Source organism: Ictalurus furcatus, chromosome 8, assembly GCF_023375685.1.
Source record: "Ictalurus furcatus strain D&B chromosome 8, Billie_1.0, whole genome shotgun sequence".
NCBI lineage: Eukaryota > Metazoa > Chordata > Actinopteri > Siluriformes > Ictaluridae > Ictalurus > Ictalurus furcatus.
In genome coordinates this window covers 20,787,978-20,803,502 of record NC_071262.1, presented here as the reverse complement: position 1 = coordinate 20,803,502, position 15,525 = coordinate 20,787,978, and the positions used below count along the sequence as shown (strand labels likewise).

At 40.6% G+C, this 15,525-nt stretch overlaps 2 protein-coding genes across 2 annotated transcripts in view; one reads left to right on the top strand and one right to left on the bottom strand.

Annotated features, from left to right (window-relative positions):
• Positions 1-1,997, bottom strand: part of far1 (fatty acyl CoA reductase 1) — a 39,148-nt gene extending 37,151 nt beyond the window's left edge. The window contains exon 1 of the mRNA XM_053631396.1: positions 1,861-1,997. The gene's annotated coding sequence lies outside the window, so the exon portion shown is untranslated. The remainder of the gene's footprint in view (positions 1-1,860) is intronic.
• A 4,490-nt stretch (positions 1,998-6,487) lies between these two features.
• Positions 6,488-15,138, top strand: LOC128611305 (ovochymase-2). The gene is given in 14 exon segments (XM_053630692.1): positions 6,488-6,511; positions 6,624-6,721; positions 7,423-7,595; positions 8,205-8,300; positions 8,383-8,534; positions 9,269-9,578; positions 9,581-9,665; positions 9,745-9,878; positions 10,320-10,460; positions 11,893-11,918; positions 12,120-12,380; positions 14,123-14,216; positions 14,475-14,762; positions 15,068-15,138. Coding segments are annotated over 14 exon segments (1,953 nt in total).
• The last annotated feature ends 387 nt before the right edge of the window (positions 15,139-15,525 follow it).

Below are 15,525 nucleotides of genomic sequence, written 5' to 3'. Positions count from 1 at the left end.
GTTTTAGTCGGTCACAAGTGGTGAGGAAGAAGAAGAACGCCTACAAGCACACGGGAAAAACTACAGAAGTTTAGCTCCGCCACCAATCGTTGAGAGGAAATGTGGTATGGAATATGTAAATACTTCGCATTCGAGGCGGATGACAACAAACAAATAACTGATGCTGTGAAGCCGGTGTGCAACAGATGCTATCGTTCATTTCAAACAAAGCGAGGAAACACCTGGAATTTGGCGAAGCACCTGAAACACAGGTCCTATATTATGTTTGTTTGAGGCAGCTGGCATTGTTGCCGTGAAACCAGCTAATGTTATGCTCCATGTAATGTTTGCGATAGCCAGTTATTTGGTAACGACGCGAACACATTGCGATGTTATAAACTACCTCCTAATGGGCCACCATGCATCGCCATTCAGCCCGTGTCCTGTCAGCAAAATGTAGCTTAATGTCACTAATAATTATTCAAATGTTCATGCTTTTAATAAATCTTTTTGGCCTGCCATAATATCAGTGAATTTAAACTAATGCTTGCATTCAGAGTATAAGGTGTGTGTGGGCATGTTTAGGAGTGCTGCACCTCCACTGATTGTCAGACAGTGTTTGAAAACTAAAATCTCTCTCTCTTTTCCAGTATCAGCCAGAGGAGGATGTCCCCCAAGAGAGTTTTTAATTGAATTTGTTTATTTTATTTTTATACCACACCGTGGTATCGACTTTGGTATCGAGTATTGTGTACTTTTGGTGGTATCGGTACCGACTACTAGATTTTTGGTATCGTGACATCCCTAGTGTGTACATGTCTGTAATGCACTTCCATAATGCGACTAAAACAGGAATATTCCATGTGTCTTAAGTCGATTTTTGTGTTTACTTCGAGTATGACTTTTGATTAAGGTAATTAAAAATAGATGTTTACATGGTAGTTTCTTAATCAGAGTATTGTCTTAATCGGGTTAATATTGGATTATTACAGATACCGTTTACAGTGAGACAGTGACAGAGAGAGAATGAGAGAGAGAGAGAGAGAATGAGAGAGTGAGAGAATAAGAGAGAATAAGAGAGAATGAGAGAGAATGAGAGACAGTGACAGTGAGAGAAAGAATGAGAGCGAGAGAGAGACAGTGAGAGTGAGAGAATGAGAGAGAATGAGAGAGAGACAGTGACAGAGACAGAATGAGAGAGAGAGAATGAGAGAGAGAGAGAGAGAGAGAATGAGAGAGAGATACAGTGAGCTTGAAAGAGTGAGTGAGAGAGAGAGTGAGAGAGAGAGAGAGAGAGAGAGAGAGAGAGAGAGAGATCGATCAGACACAGATACAGTTTTCAGTGAGACAGATACAGTGATGGGGGAGCGAGCGAGAGGGAGGGAGAGAGAGAGAGAGAGAGAGAGATATCAGACAGATACAGTTTTCAGTGAGACAGATACAGTGATGGGGGAGCGAGCGAGCGAGAGAGAGAGAGAGAGAGAGAGAGAGAGAGAGATCAGACACCGAGATAGTTTCTAGTGAGACAGTGAAATGAGTTTGAGGGAAACTCCGCCACAGTCGGCTCCTTCAGTTTCTGAGGGAAAATAAACACAGTATCAGTCCACACCTGATTTCCTCTAGTCCTGCACGTCATGTACTGTGTTTCTATTCCCACTAAATTCATTCAGAAATAATGTCAAATTTTTCAAACCTGAGAATGTGTTTATTTTCCAGCAGCAGACAGGCGTCGCTTTCTCACTGCACCACTGCGCTACAGCTAACGAAGCTAACACTCCACATAGGCGTGCATTTCTGCAAACTAACCCTCATTAGTAGCGGGAAAAAAATCCCACAAACATGACAAAGTGGAGCGCAGGAGGTTCAAAGGCCGCCGCTTACCTCAGATATGTAATATACACCGCCCTGGGCTCGTGCGTTTAGAATCAGCGTAAACAACGCAGATCCGCTTCAGCACTGATGACACTCGCATCCGCCGCGCTTGCCTGCCGGAGCTCCCGCGTTAGCATTAGCTTAGCTTCAGAGAGCAGCGCCGGGTTGCCAAGCAATGGAAATCAAAGCGCGTGCTGACGTCACGTCACCACATATGTATACAAACATATCGAAAAGAAAATAATAATAATAATAATTATTATTATTATTCATACTAATAATGTATGATTTATAAACTGAACTATTATTATTATTATTAATAATAATAATGATGATAATAATAATAATAATAATGTAAAATAAAGTAGGCCTATAATCTTAAATGTTTACATAATAAAAAGTCAAAATAATAATTATGTGAAGTGAAATTGAATGTAATTTAAGCTGAATGTTATTTCAAATTATAGAATAGATTGTTTGGTCTGATATCTGGAGAAAGAAAGTTTATTATCTTTATTTATTTCACATATATGAATTGTAAAGTTTTAAACCTATATGAGTTTTAAAATTCACACTCAATGTACTGAGGATTAAAAAAAAGAAGCTGTGATGCGATGTGGTTAAAAATACTGTCCGGCATAATACTGGGGAAATATTAATTTATTTATTTGTTTAGTGGGAAAAAAAGTTTTTTCTTGTTTCCCCGAAAGGTTTGTGAACAGAAGCTATTTAAAATCTGCAGATCGATTAATTATGATGGAAATGTGATGATCACAGGGCACGTTGGCTTAGTGGTTAGCACATGGTCATCAGCATAACAGCAGAAGCTAATACCATGCTTACGAATAATTTTGCATGGTAGGTTAGTGGTTAGCACGTTTGCCTCGCACCTTCAGGGTTGGAGGTTCAAATCCCTCCTCCTCTCTGTGTGCGTGGAGTTTGCATGTTCTCCCCATGCTTCGGGGGTTCCCTCCAGGTACTCCAGTTTCTTCCCCGAGTCCAAAGACATGCATTGTAGGCTAATCTCTAAATTGTCCATAGTGTGTGAATGTGTGCCTGATTGTGCCCCATCCAGGGTGTCCCCCGCCTTGTGCCCCGATTTCCCTGGGATAGGCTTGCCGCGACCCTGTGTAGGGTAAGCAGTACGGGGAATGGGTGGATGGATGGACGGATAGATGGAAGGATGGATTCATGAATCCTAATATTAACCATATCCATAACAAGCACCTTTATGAAGGATGTTGCTCCTTTATGAATCTCTCTTATGGAAGGTTAATAGATAACTAAAGATTTCTAAGTGCTTCTTTGTCAACTCCATTTCAGGTCAGGCTTTTTAAAAAAGTAAGTATCGCAAATTTCTAAATTACTATTTTAATAAAATGATTAGTGAACGCAACAGTATACACAGGCAGCGGTTTGGTTACATTTTTAAACATTTATATGAATGACCATTTTTAAATGGTGGCCAACAGGCTTAGGAATGTACCACAATATAGAAAAACAGAAATATAGGAGGATATAGAACAATATAAAGACTTGTTTCTCATGACAGCTTGTCAAAGAACGAAGAAAGCTAAGTGAGGTGACACTGCACACTGATTATGTGCAGGTCCCAGAGTCAAAAGGGCAGTGATGTCTGCAATAAATGTCAGGACATTTCCAGTTTGGCAAAGAAGAGGACTGCGGAGAGAGAGAGAGAGAGAGAGAGAGAGAGAGAGACTGGGGAGGAAAGACTACAACACAGCCCCTTATCTCAGGAAAACAGACTACATTAGAAATATTAAAGTTTTTGTTCCCCATAGAAAGAGAGAAACAACACATGCAATGAAGTGTCTGTAACTTAAAGTCTAACCACAGAGATGTGAAAAAGCTTATATTGTGAAATATGTGACACACGTACCCTCAAACTCACCAGATCTGAGTTTGAGTAAGCGCTGAGAGACACAATTATACACGTGGGTTGGAGGAAGTGCTAGTGCTCAGGAGTGCTACACACAAAGCAGTAAGTGGAATTCTAAACAATACAATCTCAATAGACAGTAATAAACAGTAATACACACTAATAGTACTAAATAACAGGGAGGAAGGCAAGCTTATCTCAAAAGGTAACAGTACAGGATCAAAGATGAAAAGGATCTTCAAAAAACTTTTTTTCTTTTTAGCTTAATATCACACATATATTTCAGAGGAAGGGAAAAGTAAGTGGACAGTCCTGGAAGTTTGAGAGATGCACATTATATATTGTTTTACTCAAGCGACTGGTAATACAATGTGTCTTCTTTGAGACTTTCTGTCCTGCTGTTCAGAGGTTATGTGGGATTTTTTTCAGGTGTTCCTGAAGCTCATAATTAGCATTATGGAGGTTTACAAATGTTGCCAGGCAGCGTTGCCATGGAGATTCCACTTGGATTTGGTTGCACAATAAGCTGATCATTATTTACTTCTAAGTGACTAATGCCACGGTTAACATGGAGCATTTAGCAAGCAGAGGGGTTTCTTTAGAGCAAATGGAGTGGAGCATTAGTTACAGCACCTTTTAGTACACTCGTACGTCACTCCAAATACTAACTTCATGCTTACTCTCTTTCACCCTCACTCTCTCTCTCTCTCTCTCTCTCTCTCTCTCTCTCTCTCTCTCTCTCACACACACACACACACCCCACCCCGCCTGCTTCGACTGTAATTAAGGCGTCAGCACTACAGCTTTAGTTTCAGCTGCTGTGCATGTGCAAAAAGAGGCCTCGAACCTCATATTAAGTGAAAGAAGGTGTATTTTAGTAGTAGATACTTATTCCACGGGCCTAGGTACATTAATGAATCTTATTCATAGATTCATAGGTACATTAACAATTACTTTTTAGAGAGTCATAGCTGCATTAATGCTTATTTTCATAGATTCATTATTTTAAAGATTCATAGGTACATTAATGATTCATTTTTATAGATTCATAGGTACACTTTTATTCATAGGTGGGCTTTAAAATGAATCCATTATTTAAATTCGAAAGAGAAAAAAGACGTATAGGAACCTAAAAGGTGCAATTATTGCAACAATTGAAAAAAATTTAGGAAAATTTTTTTGTTTTATTTCAACACCAAATCCTAACTCAGAGGCTCAGACATATTTCAGTGGCATATTTTGAAAACTTTGGAATTATGAAACTGGGCTAACAATTTCTGAAAACGGTGGGGCATGTGCGTGGAGTTTGCATGTTCTGCCCGTACTTCAGGGGTTTTCTCTCCTGTTTCCTCACCCAGTCCAAAGACATGCGTTGTAGGCTGACTGGCATTTCCAAACTGTCTGTAGCGTGTGAATGTGTGTGCAATTGTGCTCTGCAAGGGGTTGCTCCCCGGTCCAGGGTGTCCCCCAAGTTCCCTGGGACAGGCTCCAGGCTCCCCCATGACTCTGTATAGGATAAGCGGTCCAGAAAATGGATGAATGGATGGACTTGTCTTACAGCTTGCCTTAATGGCACTTTTTAGTAAATATTATTGTTGTTTCCTCATAATGTACTCTTTGTATTTGTATTCTTTTCAATATTTTCAGTGGAAATCTGCAGTATTAGTGACTCATGGCTGCGGATGCTATATCTGAAGGTCAGAACAGACAACATTGTCATTTTGCTTTACAGTAAACATGTAACAGAGAACAGTGTGTGGGTGTGTTTCATCTGATAGCATGTTACAGAACAAACGCTGAGATTGGAACCACTTGGAAAAGTGCATCTGTCTGTCTGAACATAAGCTCAATCTTTCTTTGCTGTAAAAGGACTGAACATTTTTCCAGATTCTACAAAAGTGCTGTGCAGATCAAAATGGATTAAACTGAATGAAATCTTCAGACCTAAAGGTCATCACTTCTGGCCTCTTTGTCACCACAGTCTGCCGTAAAATGTGACTCTTTTGAGCTCTGTTTTATTGATTGACTGAAACAAACCTGTTCTGGGGGCACGTAAATCCAAACTGACTCATGTTCCATCTTTGACCTTCACAGTGTGTTTTTGGCCTAGAGGCATTTTCCTGATGCCACATGCGTTTTGTTAGGCTTTTAACAGGCGTGCTTGGCTTCCTGGCTCATGAATGAGCAGTACACAGTAAACCTGCAGTACTGAATAAACTCCCCCAGTGTGAAATGTTCCTGTGTTTAAAATACTGTAATAAATTTAACAAGAAACTGTGACTAATAGTATTTTGACTGTATGCGGAATACATGAGATTAGACTGTCCAGATTAGACCTTTGCTTTGGTATAGATTTGTCATTATTGTTGTGAAAGTGCGTCCCAGTATTTCTTCCAGATTTAATGACCCAGTTGTCCCCTGTTTGCTACTCGAACACCCCTCCTCTCCTGTATAAAAGCCCCAGGGTTAACTGGAGATGTCAGAATCCATGATGGCTCTCTGGATCTTTGCAGTTCTCCTCTCTCTCGTGTGCCATTCATGTGCTGCCCTTCTCAACGGTAAATACGTCACTTTAAGCTCATTACCACTGAGATCTTTTTATGTATGGTGCACATAAAAGTCCTCACAGTAATTACGTTAATATCATCATCCATTCAGGAGCAAAGTGTGGCTCTCCACGGCAAAGAAGCACTTTCGATCGCTATCTGAGGATCGTCGGAGGCTCACAGGCGCTTTATGGTTCTCACCCCTGGCTGGCATGTACCTTCCAACCTAATGCAGTCTAATGAAATGAAATGGAGAGGGACTTAGACTCATGAGTGAGATTCTGCTATACCCAGGTGAGTAAAGTGAGCTGTATGTTTTTACCCAGGTATCTCTGAGGTTCAGAGGATCTCATTTCTGTGGAGCTGCCATCCTCACCGACCACTGGCTTCTGACTGCTGCTCACTGCTTTTCTACTTCCACAGAGTGAGGACTAATATTACATCTTCACACCTATAATAATATTAATAATAATTCACTGTACATTTGTGTTCTCTTTAAAAAAAATCTTTTTATTTATTAATATATTATTTATATATTTAATCGGTATAGTTCACCATCCGCTGTGGCTAGCTAGTTTCTAAATATAGTGGCCAGTCAGCATTATCACCAGCCAAATAAGTTTTAATTTAAATGAATAAAAATAAGATTAAAACATATTAAAATTAGAATATTGAAAATAAAGTGCAGGTCTTAAAGCTCAACTGTAAGCACAAATGTCTTTTTAACCTGGATTTAAAAATGGCTACACCAACTAGAATTCTGTTTTTTTTTTATGATAAATTTTGCCCATATAGTGTCCCATTTATGAAGTAACCATTTCCCATTATCACACTGACACCTCACTTATCTGTTGTATTGTGCAGTGTTTTCTCAGGGCTCATGTACATTGGATATATATATATATATATATATATATATATATATATATATATATATATATATATATGTTTACATATACTGTACAGTATACAGTGTGTGAAATTCATGCAAAAGTGCATGTAGTGTGTATGATATGTGTATATACTTTTCTATACTGCTTAATCAGGGCCTAGGCAGCAAGATCAGTAATGTGACAATAAATTTGATTTGATTTGTTTTTATTTGACATGCCGGTGATTGTGTAGAGAGTTCCTGCGCAGTGTGGAGGCCGTAGTGGGCGAGCATGACCAGCGAGTGGTGGATCGTTGGGAGCAGACATTTGGTGTGAAGAATGTGATGCTTCATGAGCAGTACCATCATACTCTTCCTATGAACTATGATATTGCCCTGCTGGAGCTGAAAGGACACATCCACTTCAGCAAGTTTTTTTTTTTTTTTAATGTTTTTTTACTAAAACACCCACTCCATACACTAAACTATAAAATCCTAAAATTCAGTTTAAATGTTGTGGAATGTATGCGAGACAATTTACTCTAGAAAAGATACCATACTGGAGTGAGTGCATCAATGTAAACCTGTGATTTGATTTGCAGCTGGAACTATTGTCAAGGCTGCTGTTATAGAAAATTAATAATTAATTGTGGCATTCTTTTATAAATAAAAACAGCTGTTTATTGGAAAATTTCTGTGGTGTAACAGGAATAAAATACTTCAGTAAGTGCTGTTATTTGTGGGGACAAAAACTGCTTGGCATTACTAATGACTCCACTTTGCATCATGGTGAATAACACCACCCAATCGTTGATTATTTTCCTAGCACAACACGACCACAAATGTTGGCAAAAATGGAAGCTGTGTTTTAAAATGTCACATGTATATACTTTTATTTTTAATAGATGGAAAGTGTTTCAGTGCTTCAACACAGACTAAATTGTTTACTTAACACTGACTAAGTCACAGCTCTTTTAACTAAACCATAGGAACGCTGAATTTTTTTTCCTTAATGTCGAGTGTATATCACTGGCAGGCGACTTTGCTCAACCTGTATGTCTTCCTCTTCCTGGTGAGATCTTCCCACCAAAGACCACTTGCATTGTTGCTGGATGGGGACGGATAAAAGAAAGTAAGAAAATAGAAGGTTTAATCACATGGCTCTTGACTTTAATAGCTACTTTTTTGTATTTAGCAGTTTTGCCTATTCTCAGGAGGTCGGATGGCTTCAGTTCTTCATGAAGTACAGTTGAACCTGGTGGATCCAGCCATCTGCGAGCACATTCTACAGACCATCAGACCAGGCCTGCAAAACCTCACAGTGCTGTGTGCTGGACCAGAGAGAGGAGGGAAAGATGCCTGCCAGGTACTAACCCAACCTCAATTAACTACTTTTTTAAAGCAATTGTTTGGCGTAAAATTCCACTTACCACAAATGAAGTCTATCAGCCAAGACATTTCGGTGTTCAATGTTTGTTTCTGAAACAACATTTTCCATAAAAGCAAAGGATAATAAGTATCTAAGAGGTAATAGAAATGTATCACCTAAAATATCTTCCTCAAACCAGACTTCCTGGTGTGGTTTAGGACAAAGTAGGACTTACTACCATCTATACAGTAAATATGAACAAAACTTCACTGTGTAGCCCGAATGCTATAATGTTAAGACGGTAGCCATCTTAGAAAACTATAATATGTTGGTCTAGCTTCAAAAAGTTTGACTTATAATATTGTTCACTTTCAGTAACCACTTTATCCTTGTCAGGGTCACAGTGGTCACATCCAGAGCATATCCTCAGAACACTGGTTGTGAACTGGGAATACTTGATGTTGTGACATAACTAAACAAAAAGGATTAAAAACCATACAAATCAAGAGGTGACAGTTGAGGAGGGTGGGCATCTTAACCTGGGTAAGGCTCCACTGGCGGGACTATAACTCATATTTAGTTAGAGACTGTCTCAGGATCGCCCAGGAGACACTGGAAACAATGTCTGCACTGACCTTCTCAGGTAGTTGCCAGCCCATCCTCACCAGGAGAAGTGGACAAAATTGAACGACTAATGAAATAATGGAATGAATACTTCTTGTATGCCATAGGGGGACTCAGGTGGCCCTTTGCTGTGCCCACGGGCTGATGGACAATGGGTGGTGGTCGGAATCACGTCTTGGGGCAAAGGATGTGGACGCAACTGGATCAACAACAAGATGAAACCTCTGATTGGAAGAAGCTCACCTGCAGTGTTCACTAACATCCCAGTGTTCATCAAATGGTTGCTCCGGAAAGGTTTGCCTCATCTCTGTTTTAGCATAAATGCAGTTGGGAGAAGATTTTCAATACATGTGCAGTTTTTTTTTTATTAGTTTCCCATTTGAGTCATAATGTTCATTCAGGAAGAATAATCTCCCAGTCAAGTGTACAAGAGGGAGCTCTAAAAGGCAGTGAGGGAATTATACGATACCCGGTTCACCCAGGCCAGAACTACAGTAACAATGAGTGAGTCCTCAATGATTCAGTGTTCTTTTTTAGGGTGTACGGGAAGACTGACAATGGCTTTTTGTTGGTTTGTGGGCAGGGCGTGCTCCTGGTCTATCAGTGTACCAGGCAGCAAAAGAATCCTGCTGGAATTCTTGAAGTTTGACTTGGAGAACCACCCTCTGTGCCAAAGTGACCACCTCACTGTATTCGCTGGTGAAGGCCTACCTATAGGTGAGGAAGATGTGGTAAGGCAGTGTGGACCAAAAAGGGTTTCTAAAGGGTTCTTTGTTTGTTAAGTTTCAATCATTCATCCAGGGTCCCAGTGGAGCCAGAGATTATCAAAGGAACAGTGGGAAGCGTGAAGTGGGAATACACCCTGGATGAGATGGCAGGCCTTCTAAGGGCACCACTCTCTCACACACACACACACACATCCAGGGTGTTTTCCCATCTCATGCCAGGGTGAATCAACTTACTGGCAAGGTTTTGGGAGGTGAAACCGGAGCACCTGGAAAAAAAAAACATTCAGACATGGAAAGAAAATGCGAAACTCTACACAGACAATGACCTGAGTTTAGGATCAAAACAATGACCCAGGGGTTGTCTTTCCAATTAAAATGTGCTCTGATATTCTGTATAACCACATGGATTTTCATCTGTATTTGTAATCAGGCCGATTTTGTGGCAGCAAGTTCCCTGCACCAGTACTCATACACTCCAACACCACCACACTTCAATTCATGTCTGATTTCAGCGTCTCAGGCTCAGGCTTCTCCCTCCGCTTCAGAGCCGTCGAAGACAACTACACTTTGGGTGAGTTGCAAATCGCTTGACCCAACCAGACAAACCACCATACATTAGCTTGCAAAGTTTGTTCCCAGAAAACCTGACTGAAAAGACAAATCAGTGTAGTGGTGAACTAAAGCATCATGGTGATTAATAGAATTGATGAGCTAACAGAACAAGTTTTAGGGGCTCATTCCTAGACCTTTGCTTTGCATATGTATGGGTGGGTCATGTACAAGTCTGTCAAGTAGAGTGACATTTGTCTGTCTATGCATTGCAGTTGCATGCAGAAGTTGTGGAGGTAAGTTGCCTTGGGCATTATTTGGCTTCCCTTCAGTGCCATCATACAACATGTCATTTAACTTAGTTTTTTCACTGTTACATGCTAGTTTTACCAGCCTTCCCAGGGACTGATTACTGATAACAAATAAGCAGCGCTTGTTTAAATTCTGTTTCATTTGTATAGCGCTTTTAACAGTAGACACTGTCGCAAATCAACTTTACAGAAAAACAGATGTAGAGTTAGGTCCCTAATGAACAAGAGGAGACAGTGGTAGAGGAAAAAATCCCAGAGAAGACATGAGGAAGAAACCTTTAGAGGATCTAGGCTCATAATGGAACCTGTCCCCTTCTGGGTGACACTGTATATATAGTGAGATTATAAATCATGATGCCTTCAGGTACGCTGCACTATACAAACAAACTAAAACAAATGCAAATTCTGACCAGTGATGGATCTAAGGGGGGGGCAGGGACAAGCAGAGCCCTGTAATAACAAGGTTGGATCCACCGTGGCCTCATTAAATATGTAACCAGAAGTAACACAACAACATAAGACACAGAAATCCAAAGTGCTACGTGTACTCTGATACTTTTAGGTAGGAAAGGCTTTAATGGCAATGAGTAGATTGGGGCCACCCTAGAGACAGACAAAATTTGTCCAGTGCACTAACCAACACATTCCCAACCCTGGTCCTGGAGAACCCCAGGACCCAAACATACCAGATTTAAATAATCAGTTAATTAACAGCCTTTCCTAAGTTGAAGTAGGTGTTTTAGATTAGCGAAAACACTAAAATGTACAGGACCAGAGTTGGGAACCTTTGTATTAATGCAAAAGTTATTGTGTTATGAATCCAAAGGTATTGTGTTATGAATGCAAAGGTATTGTGGTTATGACATTAAACTGTAGTGCTATAAGATACACCATGCTCATTATATTTTGGAAAAATCTATGCAATTATAAAGCTAGCTAATATTTTCGAAACATTCGTCATTCTTCCCTCATCTCCCCCTCACATATGCTGGGGCATAGATACAAACAATCTATAATTTTCCCATCTTCGTATCCACATATTTCCGTCATTAGCCCTAATCTTGAGTGCTAATTATTTATAACACACTGTCTGGCGGGGTTTAGCATGTACAGCTCTCCACACAGGTGTGTGCTTGGCACTAGGGACAGCTTTGCCTCCTGAGACCTCCGTCTGTACCCTTTCTCTAAAGTGACACAGCACAGGTGCGTCCCGTGAGACCTTGTGCTGGCGAGGCCATGACCATAATGACAGCTGTGCCCCATACACACACACACACACACACACACACACACATCCCCTGAGAGTCAGGACCGGTAGATCAAAACACCACCTCACTTTCTCTCTCCACCACATGACCCCTGGTGGAAAGAAACACAACACCAAACTGTGTTTGTATTGCATGCAAACTGGCATTGTCTGCTGGGAGATGAGTGAGTGTGTGTGCTCTGTGCTCGACCATGCCTGGATCCACCAATGCCTCTCCTTTTGTGTTTGTTCAGGGCCAGGCTGCGGCACAGTGGCACTGTTTCAATCCCCGGTGGCCATGCAGAGCCCTGACTACCCACGATCCTATGGCGACGACACCCACTGCCGCTGGGTAATCTATGTCCCAGAGGGTTATGTAGTCAAGGTAACAGGGCCTGAGGGTCATGATCAGGGCGTGAGGCTGGCACGGTCAGCACATCTCTGGACATGAATGCATTCATTGGCTGTTTGAATATGCAGTGAGAGTGGAGACCTCGCGATCAGTTTTCTAGGCCAGTGAGAAGGTGATACTGGTTTCCATTAGAGAAGGGTTGAGGGGTATACCTTTTTACCTAGACACGCACTGATTCACCTAATGGTGTGCATTTTTTAAAAAGTAGGCCGAATAATAAAGAATACTAATGAGTGATAAGTAATAAAACATTGGGAGTGTGCTGCTATAGAGAAATTATCAACGCGGGGGTGGTGTGATGTGTCCTGACGCAAAGCTGAGTTACTATTAACATCCCAATGTTCATTATTTTCCTATAACAGCTCATCCTGAAGCGTTTTATTCCTCTAACACCACAGCAATTTGATGAGATTTTTTTTAAATGAAAGAAATGCACATTGTTGTGGAACGTGTTGTGGAATGTTGAGGAACGTCCATCCAGAATGAACAAAAGTCTATACAAAATACAACATCCAAAATTCAACAACAAGAGAACAGACCAAGGCCAGAAATACCAAAAGGCTGACGCTGCATCAAAGCAAATAGGGAAAGGGAAAAGGCAAAATGAGGCAGAGTAAAAGGTCAAAACACAGAGTAGCTATCCAGAAAACAAAGCTTAGACCTCACTAGAAAGAGTAGGCAAAATATAAGACTTCTCAAAGTATTAGAGTGTGAAGGGCTGCATTCGAATCGCATCTACTGCATTCGATTCAGTACTTACAGCTTGGCTGTTGATACAGTATGTACTAATCAGTATAAGTGGTAAGCATGAATCCAATATGGATGTACTACATCCATCATGTTGGCATTGTCATGTGATCTACATCTTCAAAATAGCCAGCGCACTATTTTTGATACTGACACCTCTTCCGTGCCAGTCCTGTTGCGCTATGGGATAGCTCAATATCCACAGTGTGCATTCCTTCCATACAGCAGAATCTCCGTGGAAGCAGTAGGTCATCTGGGTATTTCTCGCCTACTGGTTTTTGAATACTGAGATTTCGGACATGCTACTCCTTTGGCGTACTGCATTGTAGGGTATTAGGGATATTTGAACACAGCCCATGTGCTTTAAGTAGTGGTGAAACAGGAAATTGAAATGACAAACAAAGAAGAGGTTCAAGAATCAGGTGATGCGCCCCCTGGCAGTCTGGTGGGGCAAAGTCCAGACTGGATGATACATTATGTTACTTTAAAGTTACAGCTTTACCTCTGGTTGTTTTAAAGCGCTAACACTGGTGACTCCTTCCATAAACACTAAATAAACATTTCCTCACAGGAAACGTCACTATATCAACAATTACACATGTACTGTACTGTCACCTTCTGACCAATCAGAATTTAACAGCACTGTCGGATGAATACTCAAATCTCAAAGAGCCCATTCCTGGTAGTACATACAGTATTTACTTAATTATAACCTAAGGAATATTTGTTTCAGTGCAGTTGAATAGTGCCATAGCAATGTTCTTTAAAAGGTCATTACAGACATTGGATCTGCATCTGTTCCTGCTCTATGGTTTCATCAATAATTCAGTGCTCTATGTACAGTGTAATTGGTATCATGTATCATGTAATGTTGCATAACTAATACACTTTTGGACTGCTCTGTGTACAGTAGATATAGTATGTGATACTGGTACTATGGTGGAACTTTTTTCCTCTTTTTTCCTCAGCTCGACTTCGCTGACTTTGTCTTGGAGGAGTCTGAAGGGTGTCAGTATGACTCGCTGTCTGTATTCAGAGACTTTGAAGCCAGAGAACAAATTGGTAAGCCGACCAAAGCTACTCTTCCTGAAATGTGAAGCTCCACACCACTATTAGTAAGAGATACGTATGCTAACGGTTAACATGAACACGGCTATATAGTAATGCTAGCTAATAATAGATTAATTTTACACCAGTACATGAAATGATGCTGCATAAACTCATTTCAGTTGGAGTGATGGAATTTTTCCTCTCTTCCCATCCTCATGGTGTAAATGTAGCATTATGGTTAAAGTAGTTCTCTTTTTTTGTGTGTAAAAGTGGTCTTGTGTGGTCAGAGCATTCCTCCCCCGGTGTTGAGTTTTGGCAGGGTGATGGTTGTGCAGTTCATGACGGATAGCAGTGTATCTGCCCGCGGCTTCAGCGCTAATCTATCAGTCATCAGCAAAAAGGGTGAGTGTGTCAACGGATACAAACATGCAGAGCTGGTGCTCATCTTACAGCCAACAACACAACTCACACACCCACACCCACACCATGTACATATTACAAATACGCTTGTGAAGCAATCGATCTACAGTGGCAGGTCAATTCGTAGTAGATTGACACGTAGACTTTCAGCTTCTAGAACACTCTACAGCATTCGAACCATGGAAAGATGAAACCTGATTGTTATTAAATAGTTAAAGTTCTGTGTTAAAGTTAAAGACTGCTAATACGTTCCTTAAAATATTTTTAACAGGGAAATTACCTGAGAGTGGCATTTGGCATTCTGAGACACACCATTTTAATTTTTTTCTGCATTAAAATTCTGACTATGCAAGCTTAACTCATCTTATGAATACTGCTTCAAATGTGGTGCAGAGAGTTCTGTCATTCTGTCTAATCCGCTATAAATGCTCTTCATTCCACAGACCTCCAAAATGGAGAGCATGAAGACCTGGATGAAGAAGAAAATGACGACAGCGGCCTCCTCCGTCTGTAGTCAGAGAGAGATATGTCCTCTTGGCACACTTTGTATTAGATTAGAGGTACTGTATGCACGGTTGCCAGGTCTGTGTTTTTTTTGTCTGTGGACTGTGGATTTGGTGTTTTCAAGGCTGCAGATAAATGAGAACAGTGTTTTGCAATCCAGATAAGTTTTATTTAATGCAAACAGTAAATGCATAAGCTGTTCTGTATTTTTGTTGGCTGTGGTGTTGTAACTGTGGTGTAACTGACAAAATTGTGTATCAGTAGAAAAGAAAGTGTTGTAATTAGAGATGCACCAATAATTGGTATCGGCCGATAAAGGCAAATTTTCACGCTAGTTAAGAAACATTTGAGGATCAGGGCCGATTATATCCTGTCAATCAAAAGAGGAAAACACATC